General features: G+C 41.4%; 1 protein-coding gene and 1 long non-coding RNA gene across 32 annotated transcripts in view; one reads left to right on the top strand and one right to left on the bottom strand.

Moving 5' to 3' along the window:
* Positions 1-12,055, bottom strand: part of LOC139178719 (uncharacterized) — a 69,712-nt gene extending 57,657 nt beyond the window's left edge. The window contains exons 1-2 of the long non-coding RNA XR_011563212.1: positions 11,937-12,055; positions 1,353-1,475 (exon numbers count right to left, since the gene is read on the bottom strand). This is a non-coding gene — a long non-coding RNA (uncharacterized lncRNA). The remainder of the gene's footprint in view (positions 1-1,352; positions 1,476-11,936) is intronic.
* Positions 12,056-12,109: 54 nt separating this feature from the next.
* Positions 12,110-23,970, top strand: part of CLASP2 (cytoplasmic linker associated protein 2) — a 174,794-nt gene continuing 162,933 nt past the window's right edge. For 4 of the 31 annotated variants that reach the window (XM_070777329.1, XM_070777327.1, XM_070777349.1 and 1 more), the window contains exons 1-2: positions 12,115-12,445; positions 22,133-22,211. In XM_070777329.1, the coding sequence (XP_070633430.1) occupies positions 12,251-12,445; positions 22,133-22,211 (274 nt within the window). In that variant the 5' untranslated portion in view covers positions 12,115-12,250. Of the gene's footprint in view, positions 12,446-22,132; positions 22,212-23,970 lie in introns of all 31 variants that reach the window. The other 27 variants (XM_070777336.1, XM_070777367.1, XM_070777352.1 and 24 more) reach the window with 14 other exon arrangements.

Raw genomic sequence — 23,970 nt, 5'->3', positions numbered from 1 at the left:
CCGTTGGTGGGTGTTTGGGGTGTTTCCAGTTTGGACTCATGAATAAAGCTGCTCTGAATGCTCATTTTAACACTCTGAACACCTTTTAACCTTTGAGGAGAGATTGTGATCTGTCTTTGGTAAGCCACCCAACCCCCACACTCCAGTATCACTAACACCATGCCCCCCTTGATGGATATTTGTTGGAAGTATAGTTTTAAACTAGCAGTGTGGTGATTTGTCTGTCAGTCTCCATGTGGAAAATAAAGTCCAGTGTCAGAACAAAGTTGAGTCAAAGTTTCCACGATTATCACAAATAATGAACAAATAGGTCAGGAAGTCAGTCTCCTGTATTTATATGATCTATTTCAGTCTTGTTGCCAGTTAAAAATAAACTTGCACTCCCAGATACATTTGGTGACTGATTATGAAAAAAATGTAGTTGTTTCTTATGCTGTTTTTTCCCTTAATTTTTCTACCCATTTCCTTTATCTTCTTGTCCTTTTCTTTTTAACAGCAATTCAAAGGAAAGTAGATTCTCAGTGAAATTATTGCCTAGATATTCAAAGAAAGACTATTATATATAAGGAGTGTTATTATTTTGGTAGTAAATTACAAACTTTTTTTGCTTGTTTGTTTTCTTTCCTTTAAAATTATCTGCTGGGGAGAAGCCAGATATCCTGTGTTTAAATCATGAATCTGAACTCATGAGTGAGGCTGGAGACTTAACATTTGAGCCTTAGCTTTCTCGTCTTTAAAATGGCGATATAGTATCTTCCACATAGGGCTGCTTGGAGGATTAAAAGACTTAACATGTGTCAGGCTTCCCTGGTAGCTCAGTGGCAAAGAGTACACCTGGCAACACAGAGACACAGGATTTGATCCTTGATCAGGGAAGATCCCACACGCCACTGAGCAACTAAGCCCATGCTCCCCAACTTCTGAGCCTGTGCTGTAGAGCCCATGAAGCCCATGCGGCCTACAGCCTTGCTCCTTAACAATAGAAGCCACTGTAATGGGAAGCCCCCACACCACAACTGGGGAAGCATTTTTGGGCTTAAGGAAAGTAAAATTTGCTTTATTTTGGATTCTGGCACTTGCTCACCGCAACTAGAGACAAGCCTGTGTAGCAAGGAAGAACCAGCACAGCCAAAAATAAATATTTTTTTTAAAAAAGACCTAACAAGTGTCAAGCTGAGCAATGGCCTTCGTGAAATCCATTTCTCACTAGACCTACGCCTTCTTCCTGTATGAGCTGCTATTTTTGTTTCTTATCCTCTTTGTCTCTCTGATAACTCAAGCATCATCAGATATGTCTGCCAAGATTCCTAAACTGTGTGCTCAAGTACAGCACTGTGCTGCCAGAAACTCACCAAGAGCATTCCAGGGGACTTTCCTGGTGGTCCAGTGGTTAAGACTCCCATGCTGCCAGTGCAGGGGACATGGCTTCGATCCCAGGTCAGGAAAGTAGGTTTCCGCCTGCTGGTGCAGAGTGGCTGAAAAAAAATAAAAATAAAAGAAAGAGCATTCCAAAATAATTTAACTTTAAAGGGCAACAGTGATATTTGGCATGCTATGCTATGCTATGCTAAGTCACTTCAGTCGTGTCCGACTCTGTGCAACCCTAGATACGGCAGCCCACCAGGCTCCCCCGTCCCTGGGATTCTCCAGGCAAGAACACTGGAGTGGGTTGCCATTTCCTTCTCCAATGTATGAAAGTGAAAAGGGAAAGTGAAGTCGCTCAGTCGTGTCCGACTCCCAGCGACCCCATGGACTGCAGCCTACCAGCCTCCTCCATCCATGGGACTCTCCAGCCAAGAGTCCTGGAGTGGGGTGCCATTGCCTTCTCCGATTTCCACGATTATCACAAATAATGAATATTTGGCATACGTCAGTCATAGAGTGAACTACCAGCTCCAAGGAGTTCCAAGTTCCAACATTAGATTGTGGTACATTTTTTGCACTGATATCTTATTTTTACAAGGCTTTGTTTTCTGTGGTTGCTGTGATAAAAAGCAAGTGCTACACGAAAATCAGTGGACCACAGGATGCAGATGGCCATGTCCAGTCTGATTTCAAGGTTTTAGAAGTTGTGCAGTGTATCCACAGGTATAGACACTTTATTAGTGTGTTATTTAAGAATGAAATGAAAATGCACTTCCTTCAGTTTATGTGTATTATTTTTCATATGTCTACCAAGATGTTAGGATGTGAATACTCATTAAGTTGTTTGGATCTTAGTATTAAGTAGATGGTAATTGTTAGGTGTTTCTTTTGGTCTATGGGTGTGTGAAAAATGACTGAGATAAAGTGCTGAACTAGGAGGTTTGAGAACTTTCTGTTCTACGGATGTTCAACAGAGGACAGACAACAGTGATATAGAGAAATAAGTAGATTTTGTAGGAGGTATGTAATGATAATAACAAATGTTAAATTTAAATAGTCAAGTCTACATCTTATAGATAAACAGGTTATTCCTCAAAACACCCCACTTTTTTAAAAAAAACTTTTTTGGGAGTATACTTGATTTACAATGTTGTTTAATTTCTGCTGTATAACAAGGTGTCTTAGCTATATATATATATATATATATATATATATATATATATATATATATATCCTGCTGACAATGCAGGAGACCTAAGAGATGCAGGTTCAATCCCTGGGTCTGGAAGATCTTCTGCAGGAGAGCATGGCAACCCAGTCCAGTATTCTTCCTTGGAAATACCCATGGACAGAGGAGCCTGGAGGGCTACAGTCCATAGGATCGAAAAGAGTAACACATGAGAGAAAAAAGTTAGTTCAGTTCAGTTGCTCAGTCATGTCCGACTCTTTGCAACCCCATGGACTGCAGCACAACAGGCCTCCGTGTCCATCACCAACTCCTGGAGTTTACTCAAACCCATTGAGTTGGTGATGCCATCCACCCATCTCATCCTCTGTTGTCCCCTTTCCCTCCCACCTTTAATCTTTCCCAGCATCAGGGTCTTTTCAAATGAGTCAGTTCTTCCCATCAGGTGGCCAAAGTACTGGAGTTTCAGATTCAGCATCAGTCCTTCCAATGAATATTCAGCATTGATTTCCTTTATGATGGACTGGTTGAATCTCCTTGTAGTCCAAGGGACTCTCAAGAGTCTTCTCCAAGACAACAGTTCAAAAGCATCGATTCTTCAGCACTCAGCTTTCTTCACAGTCCAACTCTCACATTCATACATGACTCCTGGAAAAACCATAGCATTGACTAGACAGACCTTTGTTGGCAAAGAAATGTCTCTGGTTTTTTAATATGCTGTCTAGGTTGGTCATAACTTTCCTTCCAAGGAGTAAGTGTCTTTAACTTTCATGGCTACAATCACCATCTGCAGTGATTTTGGAGCCCCCCAAAAATAAAGTCTGCCACTGTTTCCACTGTTTCCCCTGTTTCCCCATCTATTTGCCATGAAGTGATGGGACCAGATGCCATGATCTTAGTTTTCTCGATCTTGAGCTTTAAGCTAACTTTTTTACTCTTTACTTTTTCACTTTCCTCAAGAGGCTCTTTAGTTCTTCTTCGCTTTGTGCCATAAGGGTGGTATCATCTGCATATCTGAGGTTATTGATATTTCTCCCAGCAATCTTGATTATGGCTTGTGCTTCCACCAGCCTAGCATTTCTCATGATGTACTCTTTATAGAAGTTAAATAAGCAGGGTGACAATATACAACCTTGATGTACTCCTTTTCTGATTTGTAACCAGTCTGTTGTTTCATGTCCAGTTGTAAATGTTGCTTCCTGACCTGCATACAGATTTCTCAACAGGCAGGTCAGGTGATCTGGTATTCCCATCTCTTGAAGAATTTTCCACAGTTTGTTGTGATTCACACTGTCAAAGGCTTTGGCATAATCAATAAAGCAGAAATAGATGTTTTTCTGGAACTCTCTTGCTTTTTCCATGATCCAGCGGATGTTGGCAATTTGATCTCTAGTTCCTCTGCCTTTTCTAAAACCAGCTTGAACATCTGGGAGTTCACGGTTCACGCATTGCTGAAGCCTGGCTTGGAGAATTTTGAGCATTACTTTACTAGTGTGTGAGATGAGTGCAATTGTGCGGTAGTTTGAACATTCTTTGGCATTGCCTTTCTTTGGGATTGGAATGAGAACTGACCTTTTCCAGTCCTGTGGCCACTGCTGAGTTTTCCAAATTTGCTGGCATATTGAGTGCAGCACTTTCATAGCATCATCTTTTAGGATTTGAAATAGCTCAACTGGAATTCCATCAACTCCTCTAGCTTTGTTTGTAGTGATGCTTCCTAAGGCCCACTTGACTTTACATTCCAGGATGTCTGACTCTAGGTGAGTGATCACACCATCGTGATTATCTGGGTCATGAAGGTCTTTTTATATAGTTCGTCTGTGTATTCTTGCCATCTCTTCTTAATATCTTCTGCTTCTGTTAGGTCCATACCATTTCTATCCTTTATCGAGCCCATCTTTGCATGAAATGTTCCCTTGGTATCTCTAATTTTCTTGAAGAGATCTCTAGTCTTTCCCATTCTGTTGTTTTCCTCTATTTCTTTGCATTGGTCACTGAGGAAGGCTTTCTTCTCTCTCCTTGCTATCCTTTGGCACTCTGCATTCAAATGGGTATATCTTTCCTTTTCTCCTTTGCTTTTCTCTTCTCTTCTTTTCACGGCTATTTGTAAGGCCTCCTCAGACAGCCATTTTGCTTTTTTGCATATCTTTTTCTTGGGGATGGTCTTTATACCTGTCTCCTGTACAATGTCACGAACCGCCATCCATAATTCATCAGGCACTCTGTCTATCAGATCTAGTCCCTTAAATCTATTTTAGGGGCTTGATTTAGGTCATACCTGAATGGTCTAGTGGTTTTCCCTACTTTCTTCAATTTAAGTCTGAATTTGGCAATAAGGAGTTCATGATCTGAGCCAAAGTCAGCTCCTGGTCTTGTTTTGGTTGACTGTATAGAGCTTCTCCATCTTTGGCTGCAAAGAATATAATCAATCTGATTTCGGTGTTGACCATCTGGTGATGTCCATGTGTAGAGTCTTCTCTTGTGTTGTTGGAAGAGGGTGTTTGCTATGACCAGTGCATTTTCTTGGCAAAACTATTAGTCTTTGCCCTACTTCATTCTGTATTCCAAGGCCAAATTTGTCTGTTACTCCAGGTGTTTCTTGACTTCCTACTTTTGCATTCCAGTCCAGTATAATGAAAAGGACATCTTTTTTGGGTGTTAGTTCTAGAAGGATAGAACCATTCAACTTCAGCTTCTTCAGCATTACTGGTTGGGGCATAGACTTGGATTACAGTGATACTGAATGGTTTCCCTTGGAAACGAACAGAGATCATTCTGTCATTTTTGAGATTACATTCAAGTACTGCATTTTGGACTCTTTTGTTGACTATAATGGCTACTCTGTTTCTCTTAAGGGATTTTTGCCCACAGTACTAGATATAATCGTCATCTGAGTTAAATTCACCCATTCCAGTCCATTCTAGTTCGCTGATCCCTAAAATGTTGACCCTAAAATGTTCACTCTTGCCATCTCCTGTTTGACTACTTCCAATTTGCCTTGATTCATGGACCCGACATTCCAGGTTCCTATGCAGTGTTGCTCTTTACTTGTTGCTCTTTACACATGCATATTCTTTTTCATATTATTTTCCCACTATGGTTTACCACAGGATGTTAAATATAGTTCCCTGTGCTATACAATAGGACTTTGTTGTTCATCCACCCTATAGTAACAGTTTGCATTTGCTAATCCCAAACTCTGTCCTTCTTTCCTCCACCCTTTCCTGTCCCAGAGCGAACATGAGCCTGTCCTCTGTAAGCCTGTTTTTGTCTTGTAGGTAAGTTTGTCTGTGTCGTATTTTAGATTCCACATATAAGTGATCATATGGTGTTTTTCTTCCTCTTTCTGACTTACTTCACTTGATCATGTTTCGGTCCATCCATATTGCTGCAAATGGCATTATTTCATTCTTTTTATAGTTGAGAAATATTCCATTGTATATATGTACCACATCTTCTTTATCTGTTCATTTGTTGATGGACATTTAGGTTCTTTCCATGCCTTGGCTATTGTAAATAGTGCTCCTATGAACACAGCAGATTTATGTATCTGTTCTGATTATGGTTTATTTTAAACTAATTTTTATCAGAGTATAGTTGCTTTACAATGTTGTGTTAGTTTCTACTATACAGAAAAATGAATCTGTTATATATATATACATATATTCCCTCTTTTTTGAACTTCTTGAATTATGGTTTTGTTTAGTAAATATGCCCAGGAATGGGGCTGCTGGATTTTATGAAAGAACTGCTTCTTTAATTAGTTAAATCCTATATATTCTCAAACCTCTGCCAAATCCTATATAGTCTCAAACCTCTATATATAAACCTCTTCAAGGAAACCTTCCCAATTTACAACTCTCCCACCTCTGTTCTCTGTGCCAGCTAGACAAGGAGGGACTCTCACCCAGGCTTCCAGAAACCCTCTGCTTACCCGATCCTTGCATCCTAGACATGTTGACTTTCTTGTCTCTACATAGGTATGTTGTGGGCAGAGATCATATCTAAATGAACTTTGCATCTGTGGCCTATGGTACAGTGCGTAGCATAACAAGCTCTCAGAAGATATCTGTTGATGAATTAATGAAACATACAGAGGAGATACACAGGTAACGGTAGCCAGTGTTAACTAGACATTGCATAGGTAGTTGCAGAGTTACTCAAATACTTGCTGTTGTTGCTTTAGTCACTTAGTCGTGTCCAAATCTTTTGCGACCCCATGGACTGTAGCCTACCAGGCTCCTCTGTCCATGGGATTTCCCAGGCAAGAACACTGGAACGGCTTTGCCATTGCCTTCTCCAGGGGATCTTCTTTACCCAGGGATTGAACCAGGGTCTCCTGCATCTCCTGCACTGGCTGGCAGATTCATTATCACTGAGCCACGTGGGAAGCCCTACTCAGACACTATACGCATATTGTCTTATAACATGAAGACTACTTAGTTATCTTATAACTCAAAGACCTTGAGCTATACAAATTCAGTCACTTTTAGTCACAGGGACAAATAGGGCTGAAACTGGAATCCACAGCTCCTACATATTTTTTTGTTTTCTATACAACATACTGCACCTGGTCACTGGTAATTATTAACAGAACATAAACTTCTGTGGATTGGACCCTCTTTTTATATTCTTCTGTAACCCTTATGGCTGTACAAATAGCTGAGGAAAGAAGAGAAGCAAAAAGCAAGGAAGAAAAGGAAAGATAAACCGAACTGAATGCAGAGTTCTAGAGAATAGCAAGGAGAGATAAGAAGGCCTTCTTAAATGAACAAAGAAGAGAGTCGAGAAAAACAACAGAATGGGAAAGACTAGATACCTCTTCAAGAAAATTAGAGATACCAAGGGAACATTTCATGCAAAGATATGCTCAATAAAGGACAGAAATGGTATGGGCCTAACAGAAGTAGAAGATATTAAGAAGAGGTGGCAAGAATACACAGAAGAACTGTACAAAAAAGATCTTCACAACCCAGATAATCACGATGGTGTGATCACTCACCTAGAGTCAGACATCCTGGAATGCGAAGTTAAGTGGGCCTTAGGAAGCATCACTACGAACAAAGCTAGAGAAGTTGATGGAATTCCAGTTGAGCTATTCCAAATCCTGAAAGATGATGCTGTGAATGTGCTGCACTCAATATGTCAGCAAATTTGGAAAACTCAGCAGTGGCCACAGGACTGGAAAAGGTCAGTTTTCATTCCAATCCCAAAGAAAGGCAAGGCCAAAGAATGCTCAAACTACCGCACAATTGCACTCATCTCACACGCTAGTAAAGTAATGCTCAAAATTCTCCAAGCCAGGCTTCAGCAATATGTGAACTGTGAACTCCCAGATGTTCAAGCTGGTTTTAGAAAAGGCAGAGGAACCAGAGATCAAATTGCCAACATCTGCTGGATCACTGAAAAAGCAAGAGAGTTCCAGAAAAACATCTATTTCTGCTTTATTGACTATGCCAAAGCCTTTGACTGTGTGAATCACAACAAACTGTGGAAAATTCTTCAAGAGACAGGAATACTAGACCACTTTACTTGCTTCCTGAGAAATGTGTATGCAGGTCAAGAAGCAACAGTTACAACTAGACACGGAAAAACAGACTGGTTCCAAATTGGGAAAGGAGTACGTCAAGGCTGTATATTGTCACCCTGCTTATTTAACTTGTATGCAGAGTACATCATGCGTACAAATGATAAGCTGGATGAAGCACAAGCTGGAATCAAGATTGTGGGGAGAAATATCAATAATCTCAGATATGCAGATGACACCACCCTTACGGCAGAAAGTGAAGAAGAACTAAAGAGCCTAGATGAAAGTGAAAGAGCAGAGTGAAAAAGTTGGCTTAAACTCAACACTCCAAAAAGGAAGATCATGACACTGGCCACATCACTTCATGGCAAATAGATGGTGAAACAATGAAAACAGTGAGAGATTGTATTTTCTTGGGCTCCAAAATCACTGCAGATGGTGACTGTAGCCATGAAATTAAAAGACACTTGCTCTTTGGAAGAAAAGCTATGACAAACCTAGACAGCATATTAAAAGCATAGACATTACTGACAAAGGTCCGTCTAGTCAAAGCTATGGTTTTTCCATAGTCATGGATCGATGTGAGAGTTGGACCATAAAGAAAGCTGAGCACTGAAGAATTATTGCTTTTGAACTGTGGTGCTGGAGAAGACTCTTGAGAGTCCCTTGGACAGCAAGGAGTCAGTCCTAAAGGAAATCAGTCCTGAATATTCACTGGAAGGACTAATGCTGAAGCTGCAGCTCCAATACTTTGGTCACCAGATGCAAAGAACTGACTCATTGGAAAAGACCTTGATGCTGGGAAAGATTGAAGGCAGAAGAAGGGGACAACAGAGGATGAGATGGTTGGATGGCGTCACTAACTCAATGGACACGAGTTTGAGTAAGCTCTGGGAGTTGGTGATAGACAGGGAAGCCTGGTATGCTGTAATCCAAAAAATCAGACATGACCCAGCAACTGAACTGAAATGAACTGAAAGAAAGTAAGGGAATTCCAGAAAAACACTGATTTCTGTTTTATTGACTATGTTAAAGCCTTTGACTGTGTAGTCACAATAAATGTGGAAAATTCTTAAAGATATGGGAATCCCAGACCACTTTACCTGTCTGCTGAGAAACCTGTATGTGGGTCAAGAAGGAACAGTTTGAACCTTACATGGAACTGACTGGTTCAAAATTGGGAAAGGAGTACGATAAGGCTGTACATATTGTCACCCTGTTTATTTAACTAATATGCAGTGTACATCATGTGAAATACTGGGCTGGCTGAGTCACAAGCTGGAATCAAGACTGCTTGGAGAAATATCAACCCCTCAGATATGTGGATGATACCACTCTAATGGCAGAAAGTGAAGAGGAACTATAAAAAGCCTTTTGATGAGGATGAAAGAAGATAGTGAAAAAACTGACTTAAAACTCAACATTCCAAAAACTAAGGTCATGATATCTGGTCCCATCACTTCTTGGCAAATAGAAGGGGAAAAAGTGGAAGCAGTGACAGATTATATTTTCCTGGGCTCCAAAATTTCCTGCAGACAGAGATTGCATCCATGAAATTAAAAGACGCTTGCTCCTTGGAAGGAAAGCTATGACAAACTTAAGACAGTATATTAAAAAGCAGAGATATCACTTTGCTGACAAAGGTCAGTATAGTCAAAGCTATGGTTTTTCCGGTAGTCATGTATGGATGTGAGAAATGAACCATAAAAAAGGCTGAGTGCCAAAGAATTGATGCTTTCGAACTGTGGTACTAGAGAAGACTCCTGAAAGTCCTTAGAACTGCAAGGAGATCCAACAAGGTAATCTCAAAAGAAATCAACCCTGAATACTCATTGGAAGGCCTGACGCTGCAGCTGAAGGTATAATCCTTTGGCCACCTGATGTGAAGAGCTGACTCACTTGAAAAGACCCCTGATACTGGGAAAGGTTGAGAGCAGGAGAAGGGTGTGGCAGAGGATGAGATGGTTACATAGCATTACCGAATGTACATGAATTTGACAAACTCTGGGAGACAGTGAAGGACAGGGAAGCCTGGCATGGTGCAGTTCATACGGTCACAAAGAGTCGGACACAACTTAGCGAATGAACACCATCACAACAACCCTTAGGAAAGGAACCTCTAGACAGCAAGGAACAGTTATTATAGTAGTTGATTTAGGCCCAACTGCATGGAAATTACAGCTAATTAACTATGGAAGAAACTTTACATCATGATACAAAGAGAAACAGAGTAATATAGGGGAAAAAAAAAAAACCTCAGAGTAAACACAGAAAAGGTTTCTTTGGATTTGGAGAGTGTATTATTATTTTGTTCTTATTTTGTTAATGTGAGCATTTCATTAAATTCATTCACTTATTCAGCTTAAATTGATTGAGCACCCATTATCTGTCTAGCACCATCCTAGGGAAAACACGAATGATCTTGGAGTTTCTGTGTAACAGAAGAGACAGATATTTAAAATTATTAAATTGTGGCTGGAAATAATTAGCAGGAAGGTAAATAACATGTCCACTTAGAATGTATTCTAGAACAGTTTACACCCATTAACATGACTTCCATACGTTGGCCACCTGATTCAAAGGGCTGACTGATTTGAAAAGACCCTGATCCTGGGAAAGATTCAGGGCAGGAGGAGAAAGGGGGGCAATAGAGGATGAAATGCTTGAATTGCATCCCCAATTCAATGGACATGAGTTTGAGCAAACTCTGGGAGCTAGTGAAGGACAGGGAAACCTGGCATGCTGTGGTCTAGGTCAAAAACAGTTGGATACAACTGACCGATTGAACAACATCATGGATAAAATTAATCACCCCAACCAAACTAAATATTGTGGAGAATGTGGAGCAACTGTACTTCTGAGCACTGCTGATGGGAGTTTAGTATGGTACAGACATTTTGGAAAACAGTTCAGCAGTTTCTTCTACAGTTAAACATACACTTATCACACAGACCTAGTAATTCTAGTACTTGGTATTTACCAAAGAGAAATGAAACCGTGTCTCTGCACAATGACTTGTACACTAGCGGTTATGGCTGGTTACAGCCGGAAATCTGAAAAATGAAACAGTGCAAATGTCTATAAACAGGTGATGGGGTGACAAACTGTGGTGCTTCCATATAAGGACTCCTACTCAGCAATAAAAAGGGACTACTGACACACCAACAGCACTGGATCAACCTCAAAACATCCTAAAGGAAAACGCCCAACTCAGTAAAAGCACAGACTCTATGAAGTCATGTGAAATTAAGTAATATGGAAACCTATGCTACGGTGATAGAAATCTGATTAGTATTTCCTGGCAAGGCTCTATCGTTCCTAGGATGGTGGTTATTCACACTTTGAATACCTTTGCCAAAACGCACGGACCACTTAAAATCTGTGCATTTTAGTCTGTGTAAATTAAACCTTTTTTTTTTTTTTTTTTTGTAAAGGATAATCAAATGGCAACCCAACAAGTGGCGGTGGCTGGAAGCAGGGGTCATTATTAACATTTTTTTTGTACAAGAAAGTGTATTCTACAAAAACAAAAAACAAAAAATCCCAAACAAACCAACAAAAAAACAATAAGACCACGACCAACAAACCCAAACGCCCAAAGCCTAAAAAACCCCCACAAATCTGGCAGTGGAGTTAGGGAAGGGGAATTCCAAGTCAAAGAAACTTTCCCAAGTATTGATTTAAAGTGTAGGAAAACGTGAAAGGGCCTAAGATTTTACAAGGCGACGGCTGAGTGCTGAGGTGGCGGCTGGCAGAGAACTGTCGGCTTCCTGGGGGTGCCAACCCAGACCGACCACAACTTCCCCAGAGGCTCCACGACCCCCAGCAGCTCCCGCTCCAGCCGCCGCCTCCGCTAACCTTGTGTGAGGACCAGCGGGCAGGCGGGCGGGCGCTCGCTCGCCGGCGTCGCGCTGACGTCACGCGCGCGCTGACGTCGCCTGCGGCCGCGGCCTCTGAAGCGGGTTGGGGCGCGGGGGGCGCCGAGTTTGACTAGTTTGGGGGGCCGCTGGGTGTCTGGCGCTGCTCCCGCCGCCCGCCGCGGCCCGCGAGCCGCGCCTCGGCCGGACCGAGCGCGTCCCGCCCGTTCCCGCGGGGCCCCGCTCTGGCGGCTGGGCGGCGCTCGGCGAAAGTTGGCCCCTCACGAGCGGGCGGGCGGGCGGGCGGCCGCGGCCATGGAGCCCCGCAGCATGGAGTACTTCAGCGCCCAGGTGCAGCAGAAGGACGTCGGCGGCCGCCTGCAGGTCGGACAGGAGCTGCTGCTCTACCTCGGCGCACCGGGCGCCATCCCGGATCTGGAGGAGGACCTGGCCCGTCTGAGCAAGACGGTCGACGCTCTCACCGGCTGGGTGGGCTCGAGCAACTACCGGGTAAGCGGCGGCTGCGCGGCCTGGCGGGGCACGCCCTCTCCCGCCGGCCCTTTAATCCCGGACGTGCTCGGACGGCCGAGTGGGCCCCCGGGTGGCCCCGGGCACCTCTGGACTTGCCCCCAGCGGCGAGCCTGCCTCTCCGAAAGCTAGCGGGAGCCCACCTTCCCACCAAGACCAACTTTTTCCACGATTGTGAGCTGTGGCAAATTCAGTGATTCCGTGACACCGTGTGGAGTTCCTTGGCACTAGGGCATTATGTTTCAACACCTATTTTAAAAAATTAGTGATCATTTACATGCGTAAAAGTGTAGCAGACCCTTTATTATACATTCGTACGTACCTGTGTAACACTACCCAGGGCAAGACGTAGGACAGGAAGATTCAGATTTTAAGTTCAAAAGAGATGTCAAGTTAATCCTTTTGAATTAGTATTTTTATCCTACTTAATCGCCTGGTTTCTTTTTTCTTGTATAATATTTTCTGTTTCTGAAAGGTTGTGCTTTTCGTGTCTAAAGCATCTTTAGAGCGTAATAAGGTGCCTGATTAAGTTTACCGTTAAATCTAGTGAAGAGTCTGACTTCATGGCATTATTTATTTGCTTTTCGTTTATAGTCGACGCAAAGCAGTTGAACGCTCTGTGTCATTTTGTTTTGCCGTAGTTAAGGACTGACTCGGATTTGAAACCGTGCCATGGCAGGTTAGCTGATACTGGCAAAAAATAAAAAGATGAGGTACAAGAAGGAATGAGTGTTTCAGAAGAGCCGGTAGTAGGCAGGTTGTAATGTAGCCACGTTGGGAGACCAGGTAAACTTTTTGTAATCAGCCTGTACTGTGGTTTTTAGCAGTAACTTTGCTTTCTAGTCTTCTGGTGGCAGTGTTGCTTTAAAATGCTGGTCCGAGCATCGTGTGGTTGAAGTGATTCTTCTTAGTAACTGATACTTATAACAGCGAATAGGCTGTACTTTGAAATCATTATCATCATAGAGAAGAAAGGGAAACTCTAAAATTATTATGCAGATTTAATGATGAAACTTAAGAGTTTTGGAAGGGTTTGACTTTTTACAAGGATAATAAACAGTTTGAGAATTAACCACCTCAGTGTTCCATTATATACTGCTTCTGTATTACTTTTGAAAACTTTGAGAAAAGTTAGTGTTTAAGGATACACCATTACTGTTTAGAGGATTAGTCTTGTTTCTTTGGAAGACACGACCTAAATTTACTTGCACTGTAGGAAGGGCATACGCACTTAAGATAGTTGCTTTTGTGTGGTAGCCGAGGCTGCTGTAGAAAGTTGGCTCTTTGGTAACGCTTATGTCACCCCTATGCTGCCTGTGGTTGAATCGGCACTCCTCAGAGGTGCCATCAGTGAATGACAGTTGAGCAGTCCCATCTCCTGAAACATATTCTTGGCTTCTGTGATTCCACAGTATCCTGCTTTTTCTTTGATGTCTTTGCCCAGAACTTCTACTCAGTGCTTTGTTTTTCCTTTAACTGGTCCTTCAGAGTTAGATCCATCAGGGACCTGACTCAAGTTCTTATCTCTACTATACGTTCTCCCCATGCTCCTCTCCCCATGCTCCTCGGTAGACACTGTAGCCTGAGACAGTTTCAGAAATCGGGAGAGAACTCCCATAACCTCAGCTACAGACTTCCTTTTGTGCCCCTGTCACTCTGCCTTTTCTGTTATGGAAGTGAGCCTTTCTCACTTCTACCAGTTCCTCCATATGGGTATTGAAGGCGTGTGTATCCATGCCCTCTTGTCTTCTCAAGGACATGAATTCATCAATTTGGATCTCTCCTGCCTGAATCATTATTCCTCTCCTTTCTACTGAATTCTATAAGACCTTTTCTGACATTGTTCCGGAGAAGGCATTCTAATTAGTTTATTTTAAATTTATATACTGAGTTACCAAGCTAAGTCATCATTTTTTACTGAAGGTACAATGACTATTGAAATCTTTTGAAAAAAAGTGTATCAGTTTTTTGAATATACACACAAATAGAAGTGTACTTAAATTTCAAATTATGCTGAACAAAATAGTTTTTCTTCGGATTTGTTAGTACTTCACAATTTGAGTGTCTTTAATAACATTCATTGCTTCAGTGAATTTGAGTGCGTATACTTAATGCTAAGTATTTTTCCAGATATTGAGAACCCACCTATGGACAAGACTAGAAAGGCTTATTCACTCAGCTTCAGTTGGGTGTTAAGTAAGGACCTACAATGTGCAGACACTCCTCTGGGCACTTGAGATACAGAAGGGGGTGGCAACCCAGTCCATTATTCTTGCCTGAAGACCCATGGACAGAGGAGCATGGTGGGCTATATATATAGTTCACGGGGTCACTAAGAGTCGGACACAACCGAGCGACTAACATTATTACATGAGGACCTACGATGTACAGATATTCTTCTTGGCACTGGGATACAAGAATGAAAAAATGACAGAAGTCCTTGCCTTTGTGTGCTTGGATTCTCGTGGGGGCTGAGGAATAAACAAGATAAATAACTGGAGTCTCTTCTGTTTTAGATGATGATAAATGCTTTGGAGAAAAGCAGTGAAGGGAATAGAAGCATTGGGTAGGATGCAGATGTGTGAATTTTAAGTTGTCGGTGAAGACCTCACTGAGGGGAGTGAGATTGCTGCTGTCACGGAGATCCTATTAGAAAGAGGAAGGCAGATGGGTATACAGATTTGTTCCATGTAATAAGTGCTTATGAATCAACTGATGTGAAAGAATGAGGCGAAGATGAGACTGTTTGGGATGTAAAGGAAGTGAGATGAAATTTGAGTACGTTTAGGAAAGAAATATAGGAGTGAAGAATGCCTTTGGGCAGAGGAAACCACAAATGCAGAGAACTTAGTTCTGCTGAGGAACATAAAGTAGGCCAGTGTGGCTAGAGTTTCTAAGTGAGTTGAGGTGTTCAAAGAGGTGAAACTGGGGAGGCAGGTAGAAAGAGCTGTATAGGATTTTATTCTAAATCATTAGAGGGTTTTTACTTAGAGGTTTGGCTGCTTTGTGAGGTGAGTGAAGTGAGGGAAGTTGCTCAGCCGAGTCCGGCTCTTTGTGACCCCATGGACTGTAGCCTACCAGGCTCCTCAGTCCATGGAATTTTCTAGGCAAGAGTACTGGAGTGGTTGCCATCTTTGTGAGGAGTGGACAGTTAAAGCAGCAAAAGAATCGGAGAGTTGGTGGCTCAGACTGGTTAGGTAACAGTGGCAGTACTTGAGAAGTGAGAGATTGGGGTGTGATTTAATGGTAGAGCCAACGGCATTGAGTATGAGGGTTGAGAGAGAGGAATTGGGGGTCACTGCATTGCTTAAGCACTAATAGAGGGTAGTGTTTACTGAAATGGGGAAGACTGAGAAAACAAGTCAGGTGAAGGAAGTAAAAAGTTAGGTTTGAGAAGGTGGTTTGACATCCAAGTTGAGATGTTAAACCAGCAGTTGGGATCTTCAGCTGAGTGGAGAAATCATTAATTAAAGGTTTAAAAATGTGTGGATAGGTATGTACATTATATAAAATATATATGCTCTGGCATTTGATTTTGGTAAGTCCTGTGATTTTCAGTTCAGTTCAGCTCGGTTGCTCAGTCGTGTCCGACTCTTTGCGACCCCATGAATCACAGCACACCAGGCCTCCCTGTCCATCACTAACTCCTGAAGTTCACCCGAACTCATGTCCGTTGAGTTGGTGATGCCATCCAGCCATCTCATCCTCTGTCGTCCTGTTCTCCTCCTGCCCCCAATCCCGCCCAGCATCAGAGTCTTTTTCCAATGAGTCAACTCTTGAGGTGGCCAAAAAGCTGAAACTGGAGTTTCAGCTTCAGCATCAGTCCTTCCAAAGAACACCCAGGACTGATCTGCTTCAGAATGGGCTGGTTGGATCTCCTTGCAGTCCAAGGGACTCTCAAGAGTCTTCTCTAACACCACAGTTCAAAAGCATCAATTCTTCAGCACTCAGCTTTTCTTCACAGTCCAACTCTCACATCCATACATGACCACTGGAAAAACCAAATTTAAAAATGGTGTTATAGCAATAAACCTTGTAAAATGTTCCTTGTAAAATGTAGTTAAATATGATAACCACCATTTGAAGAGCCCTTGGTGAGTACCACGCATTGTCTCTGTGCTTTGTTTCCATTATCTCATTTCATCTTTAAGGTGGCCTTAGAAAGCCAGTACTGTTTCCTCATTGTGTAGAAAAGATGTCAGTGTTTTGGCTTAGGTCCTAGACCTGGTAAATTGGTAGAGTACTTGAACCAAGGGACATTAGAATTTTCCTTTCCTTTTCTGTACTTTGGTAAACCTCTTCAACATCCTATCACTTGTCATCTCTACTCTTTTTTATTTTGTCTGTCTGTAAATGTAATAAGTAGACTCTCAAAATGGGAAGAACACTAAATAGCATTTATATTATAACTGTGTAGTGCTGGGCTAGTAACATGCTAGGATTTCAAGTCTTTTCTTGTAATACAAAATCACAGCTCTTTTACCATCTGAAGGATGATGCCACCTTCCAGTGTTAGCAAAACCTTGATTGTATATCTTATAAACCATCAATTTCTTACAGTATACTATTTTTTTTGTTTGAAGTCTGTCTGTATATATGGATCTTGTCTTTTTCGCTTGCCTGCCACATTGGAAGAACATCCAGGTTTTTAACTTTTTACTATTCACATTGTTCTTTTGCATTGTCACCTGTATGTGTGTATGAGAGTTCTGTAGGGTAGTGATTGTGAACCCTGTCCAATTTAGTGCCCCCTCTTTTTTTTTTTTTGGCTGTGCCATGTGGCATGTGGGATCTTAGTTCCCTGACCAGGGATCAAACGCATGCCTCCTGCAATGAAAGTATGGTGTCTTAACCACTAGACTGCCAGGGAAGCTGCCAGCACCCTCTTTTAATGCTCCCCCTTACAATCCTGAAATAAAGTTTATAGATAATACTCAATACACATCATTTTTAAAAATCCCCAGTATGTTCTCACTGTACTATAAAGGAAAATTACATATAGTTACAATGAGATAAAATGTTTCAGTGTATAAATGTGCCAGCCTGATTACCCAGGGAGACATAATGCTAGTCAGATGGCTGCCCCAGTCCATGTTGCTGTAAATGTTACCACTGCCAATTCAGACCACTACTGGTGTGTGGTTGCTGGTGGTTCAGACTTTACAAGTGGCATTACTGTCAGTGATTGTGATATTCTGGAACTCTAAATTCTGAACCTTGTTTCATTCCTTTCGTATAGTTTGTATAATTTCTTTCTTTATTTACTAATTGTGAAAATAATGAGGTAAAAGTAACTAGCATGCTTCAGTGTTGGCCAGATAGTTTTTATTATCATACGAAGTCTTGCATTTAAATATGTCTAATACATTTCAAGTTCCTTAACCAGGGATTGAACCCATGTCCCCTACAGTGGAAGGGTGGAGTCTTAACCACTGAATCTTCAGGGAAGTTCCCAGTTATTATTCTTACTAATATCCAAACTGTTCTATCAGATGACCCTAAGAATCTTTGGTAGTCTTTGCTCTCCGGTATCATGAGATCATATTCCTGCTCCTGCCCTGGAATCAGCTACTTGGTTCCTTTTTGTGGGAAATGGTATGTGGAAACTACAACGTAGGTGCTCATGGAACTTATTGTTACTCATTTGATCTTTGTTTCTAGATTTTTTAATTTTAAAGAATAATATTTCTTCAGTTCATACTGATATTCAGATTCAAGACTGCAGTTTTTGCTATTTTTATATATCTTCCATCTATATCTCCTTTTATCAACAGAAATTCTAAATAACATTGACAGTTTCTCTTTGGCAGAGTTTTGTTTTTGTCTTTAGGGTATATCCCACTAGAGAGGGACAGTCAAATTGCTTTATTTTAGTCACTTGGAATAGTCTTCTGTGTGGTTATGCTGTTAATTGAGTATACATTTCAGTTTACTTGGGCTTCCTGGTGACTCAGATGGTTAAGAATCTACCTGCAGTGTGGGAGACCTAGGGTTGATCCCTGGGTCGAGAAGATCCCTAGAGAAAGCAATGGCAACCCACTCCAGGATTCTTGGCTGGAGAATTCCGTGGACAGAGGAGCCTGGGTGGGCTACAGAGTTCATGGGGTCTCAAAGAGTTGGACATGACTGAGTGACTAACATCCCATTATGTTTACTTATTTTATTTCATTTTCAATGAAATTAGTTATTGCTGCAAAGAAGGTATATTCAAAGTAGTCTGTTTTCTTTGTCTGTGACTTATACCCTATTCCCAGCCATAAAATTATTTTTTTCTGATTATCTTTCCATTGTTGTTATTTTTTAAACATTCATAACTATATCCCTTAATATTTGTAGCCCTCCTTTAAAATTTCTTTTAATTAAAATTTTTTAATTGGAGGAAAATTGCTTTACAACATTGTGTTACTTTCTACTACGTGAATCAGCTCTAAGTATACATATATTCCCTTGCTGTTGAGCCTCCCTTCCACCCCCGACCTGTAGTCCCATTTTTAAATATATATTAAATATGTGTCTCTCCAACTTGCTTTTTTCACTTAATGTATCTTGGAGTTCATTGCAAAGCAAAAGTTGGGTAGCCCTCAGTTTTATTTTTAAAGTGTCATAGTACTCAGTAGTGTGGATGGACCATAATTTTTGAATCTGTCTCATACTGATGAACATTTGGGTAGTTTGCAGTCTCTTGCATTAGTCTTTTTGTGTCTTCTCATAATTTTGCTGGTGTATCTTCAGGATAGATTCCTAAGTGAGCTCTTACTAAGAGTGCGTGTTTTTCCTGCTTTTTTCAGATATTGCTTTCATCATCTATGAAATTTTGTGTATGAGTGTGACTGTGCACTTCCAGTTAAGTTTTTAATAGCTTTATTGATGTAATTCACATGTTACACGGTTCCCTCGTTTCAGATGCACACCTCATTGTTTTTTAGTGTATTTGCAGGTATGCATGACCGTCAGCACAGTCGATTTTGGAGCATTTTCATTACCTCAAAAAAAACCCCTGTACCATTTAGCTGTTACCTCCCTACCCCCTACATCCACTAGCCCTAAGCACTACTCATCTACTTTCTCTGTTTGGATTTGTTTGTTCTGGACATTTCTGAGAAGCTGAATCACACAACATGTAACCGTTTGTGTCTGGCTTTTTCACTCCTCAGAAGGTTTTCAAGGTTGGTCCATGTTGCAGCTTGTGTTGGTCATTACCCTGCTGTGTGCTTAGTCGCTCAGTCAGGTCCGACCCTTTGCACCTCCATGGACTGTAGCTCGCCAGGCTCCCCTGTCCCTAGGGATTCTCCAGGCAGGAATACTGGAGTGGGTTGCCATGCCCTCCAGGGGATCTTCCCAACCCTCGTCCCCCGCATTGCAGGCAGATTCTTTACTGTCTGAGTCACCATGAAGCCCATCAGTCATTACTGTTTATGGCCAAATTGTATTTGATTGCATGCATATACCACATTTTGTTTATTTACCAATCTGATGGCCATTTGGGCTTTTCTACCTTTGGGCTGTGATGAATGATGTATAATGACATTGGCATGCAAGCATCTATGTCCTGCTTTAATCCCTTTGGGTATATACCTAGGAGTGGAATTGTTGAGTCCTCATTGTTTCTGCACCCACCCCCCAACTTTGTTGTTGTTGTTCAGTTGCTAAGTCGTGTTTGACTCTTTGTGACCCCATAGACTGCAGCGTGCCAGGCTCCTCTGTCCTCCTCTATCTCCTGGAGTTTGTTCACATTCATGTTCATTCAGTCAATGATGCTATCTAACCATCTCATCCTCTGCTGCCCCCTTCTTTTGCCTTCAGTCTTTCCCAGCATCAGGGTCTTTTCCATTGAGTTGACTCTTCACATCAGGTGGCCAAAGTACAAGAGCTTCAGCTTCTGCATCTGTTGTTCCAGTAGATATTCAGGGTTGATCTCCTTTAGGATTGCCTGGTTGGATATCCTTGCAGTCCAAGGGACTCTCCAGAGTCTCCTCCAGCACCACGATTCGAAAGCATTGATTCTTCAGCGCTCAGCCTTCTTTATGGTCCAACTCTCACATCCATACATGACTACTGGACAAACCATAGCTTTGACTAGATGGACCTTTCTCAGCAAAGTGGTGTCTCTGCTTTTTAATATGCTGTCTAGGTTTGTCATAGCTTTTCTTCCAAGGAGCAAGCATCTTTTAATTTCATGGCTGCAGTCACTATCCACAGTGATTTTTGGAGCCCAAGAAAATAAAATCTGTCACTGCTTCCACTTTTTCCTCTTCTATTTGCCATGAAATGATGGGACTAGATGCCATGATCTTAGTTTTTTGAATGTTGAGTTTGAAGACAGACTTTTCACTCTTGTCTATCACCCTCATCAAGAGGCTCTTTTAGTTCTTTATTTTTTGCCATTAGAGTAGTATCATCTATATATCTGTGGCTGTTGATACTTCTTGCAGTCTTGATTCCAGCTTGTAAATCCTCTACATACACTTTAGGCTGTCTCTTTTTTCTTGTACTTCAGAGAGGGGTTTTCTCCTTTCCCCAGTGGTAAACTGCGGTTGCTTCTTCTTACCTTGCTGCCTCGTTTATGAGTAGTGGGGCTATTCTGTTTTCCTGGCCCAGCTTCAGTCTTAGGAACCCTCTGTCCCTGACCCTTAAGGTAAAGCTCTGTCAGAAATCCTGTCCCTCCTCACCTGGAGAGCTTTAACCACGAGAGCCCAGCGTGGTTTCCTGCTCCTGCCCTTGAAGTAGAAGGCTTTTTTTTTTTTCCCTTTTCTCTTAGTAGTTGTTAGTTTTTACCTCTGTCAGGAGGATAACAGTGTTTCTCTTTCCATCTGTAGCTTCAAACTTTTGTTTCTTATAGGACAAGGAGCTGGAAAAGGTTTGTGATTTGCTTGCAGAGGTAGCTACTCGTTTCTACCAAGACTTGTAACTACCAAGAGACTTTCTCTGATCTCCCACCCTGTTCTCAGTCTTAATTGTGAGTGTCTAGTGGAGGTTTGTGGAGAAAGCCTGCAAGTAGACGTGAACTCTCCTTGTGTCTGCCGCTAATAGGTTTCTGTATTTTCACGCTAACCCACACTCAGGTATTAACAAGGAGTTGAATATACCTGAATTCTTTTTACCCACTTGTACTGTGGCTTCATCTTATGTCCTCTTCCACATGTGACCTACTGCTTATGTCTCATCTCTCCTTGGCATCTGTCTTTCCTTAAGATTTCAAGCTAGATGATGATTCTACAACCATAGCTTTCTAAATGGATTCAAGAATAGTTACGGTTTTGTAGATTATTTGGCTTTTTCTTGTTTACAGTGGGAGTGATCATTGTTTCCAGTTTCTTCATCCTAGACAGAAGCTGGAATTCCTCTGTAATGAAATGTGCTGTTTTTGCTTAAATGTTTCATTTAAGAAACATTTCAACATTACAGGAAACTTGCAGATATAGTCCGTGAACTCCTGTGTACCCTTTACCTAATTCAGCAGTTATTAATATTTTGCCAAATAGGCTATATCACTATCTTCCTGCATTTGCATATTATTATTGTTATTGGCCATTTAAGAATAGCGTGCCCTAAGCTCATGACTGTTCACCCTGAATATTTCAGTGGTAATAGATGAAGAACTTTATGTCACAGTTACATATTGTTATACATCTGTAATTTGTATTCATTAAAATTTCTTTCTATCTGTAGGTCTCATTAATGGGATTGGAAATTTTAAGTGCCTTTGTGGACAGATTATCAACACGATTTAAGTCCTATGTAGCAATGGGTAAGTTCATTTTATTTACAAATTATTTTAGTGTTTCACATACTGACTTTTTCATAGTTTTTGTTTAACAGAATTAGTTCTCTGTAAATGCACAAATGTAATTGTATACAATTCAGAGATCTACTACTTAATATTTTAATTTGCTGAGACATGAAAGATTTTCAGTTCAGTTCAGTTCAGTTGCTCAGTTGTGTCCGACTTTTTGCAACCCCATGAATCACAGCCCACCTCCAGGCCTCCCTGTCCATTACCAGCTCCCAGAGTTCACTCAAACTCATGTCCATCAAGTCGGTGATGCCATCCAGCCATCTCATCCTCTGTCGTCCCCTTCTCCTCCTGCCCCCATCCCTCCCAGCATCAGGGTCTTTTCCAATCAGTCAACTCTTTGTTTGCATGAGGTGGCAAAAGTATTGGAGTTTCAGCTTCAGCATCAGTCCTTCTAGTGAACACCCAGGACTGATGGACTGGTTGGATCGCCTTGCAGTCCAAGGGACTCTCAAGAGTCTTCTCCAACACCACAGTTCAGAAGCATCAATTCTTTGGCCCTCAGCTTTCTTCACAGTCCAGCTCTCACATCCATACATGACCACTGGAAAAACCATAGCCTTGACTAGATGGACCTTTGTTGGCAAGGTAATATCTCTGCTTTTCAGTATGCTGTCTAAGTTGGTCATAAATTTCCTTCCAAGGAGTAAGTGTCTTTTAATTTCATGGCTGCAGTCACCATCTTCAGTGATTTTGGAGCACAAAAAAATAAAATTTGACACTGTTTCCACTGTTTCCCCATCTATTTCCCATGCAGTGATGGGACCAGATGCCATGATCTTCGTTTTCTGAATGTTGAGCTTTAAGCCAACTTTTTCACTCTCCTCTTGCACTTTCATCAAGAGGCTCTTTAGTTCCTCTTCACTTTCTGCCATAAGGGTGGTGTCATCTGCATATCTGAGGTGATTGATAAATCTCCTGGCAATCTTGATTCCAGCTTGTGTTTCTTCCAGCCCAGCGTTTCTCATGATGTACTCTGCATGTAAATTAAATAAGCAGGGTGACAATATACAGCCTTGATGTACTCTTTTTCCTAATTGGAACCAGTCTGTTGTTCTATGTCCGGTTCTAACTGTTGCTTCCTGACCTGCATATAGGTTTCTCAAGAGGCAGGTCAGGTGGTCTGAAAGCCTATTTAAATAAATATGTTTCCTTTGAGACAAACACAAAAGCAAAAAAATTATCGAATATACATCTAATAGATTTTTACTTCTTATTTCAATTTTTTTTTACTGTATCTTTTACTTTTTTGTAACATATTAATAATTTGTAACATAATTTGCAGCACCACTTTTCAGTCTTATCTGTGGTGAAGGACCAGTTTTTTCATTGCTAGTCTATTGCAGACCAGTATTTTATAAAATACAGTACAAATAAATTATAGTGAAATGAAATGAAAAAAAATACAAGGCTCAATTTTTATTGTGAGAGTCAACAAATGTAAAATTTACTTTGGTCATATTGTTTCCAAACCGTGTTTTAGAAACACTCACTGTCTTGACCACAAGATGTTTGTAGACTGGCCCTGGGCTGCTGGCCATGCTCCGACCAGCACTTGTGGTGTGTCTGCAGTCCAGAGTGCTGCGCCACTGTCACACTTGTGTATAGAAGTTAGGTGGCAGACTGGGCTTGACTTGCCTTTTCAACCGAAGTGACCTTTGTGTGCCTTCTGGAGTGCTTCAATAAGTGGATTTGGTCCTATTATATAGAAATG

This window comes from Bos indicus, chromosome 22 (assembly GCF_029378745.1).
Source record: "Bos indicus isolate NIAB-ARS_2022 breed Sahiwal x Tharparkar chromosome 22, NIAB-ARS_B.indTharparkar_mat_pri_1.0, whole genome shotgun sequence".
Lineage (NCBI taxonomy): Eukaryota > Metazoa > Chordata > Mammalia > Artiodactyla > Bovidae > Bos > Bos indicus.
Note: the sequence above shows the minus strand (reverse complement) of the source record. Positions and strands in the feature narration are given on the sequence as shown.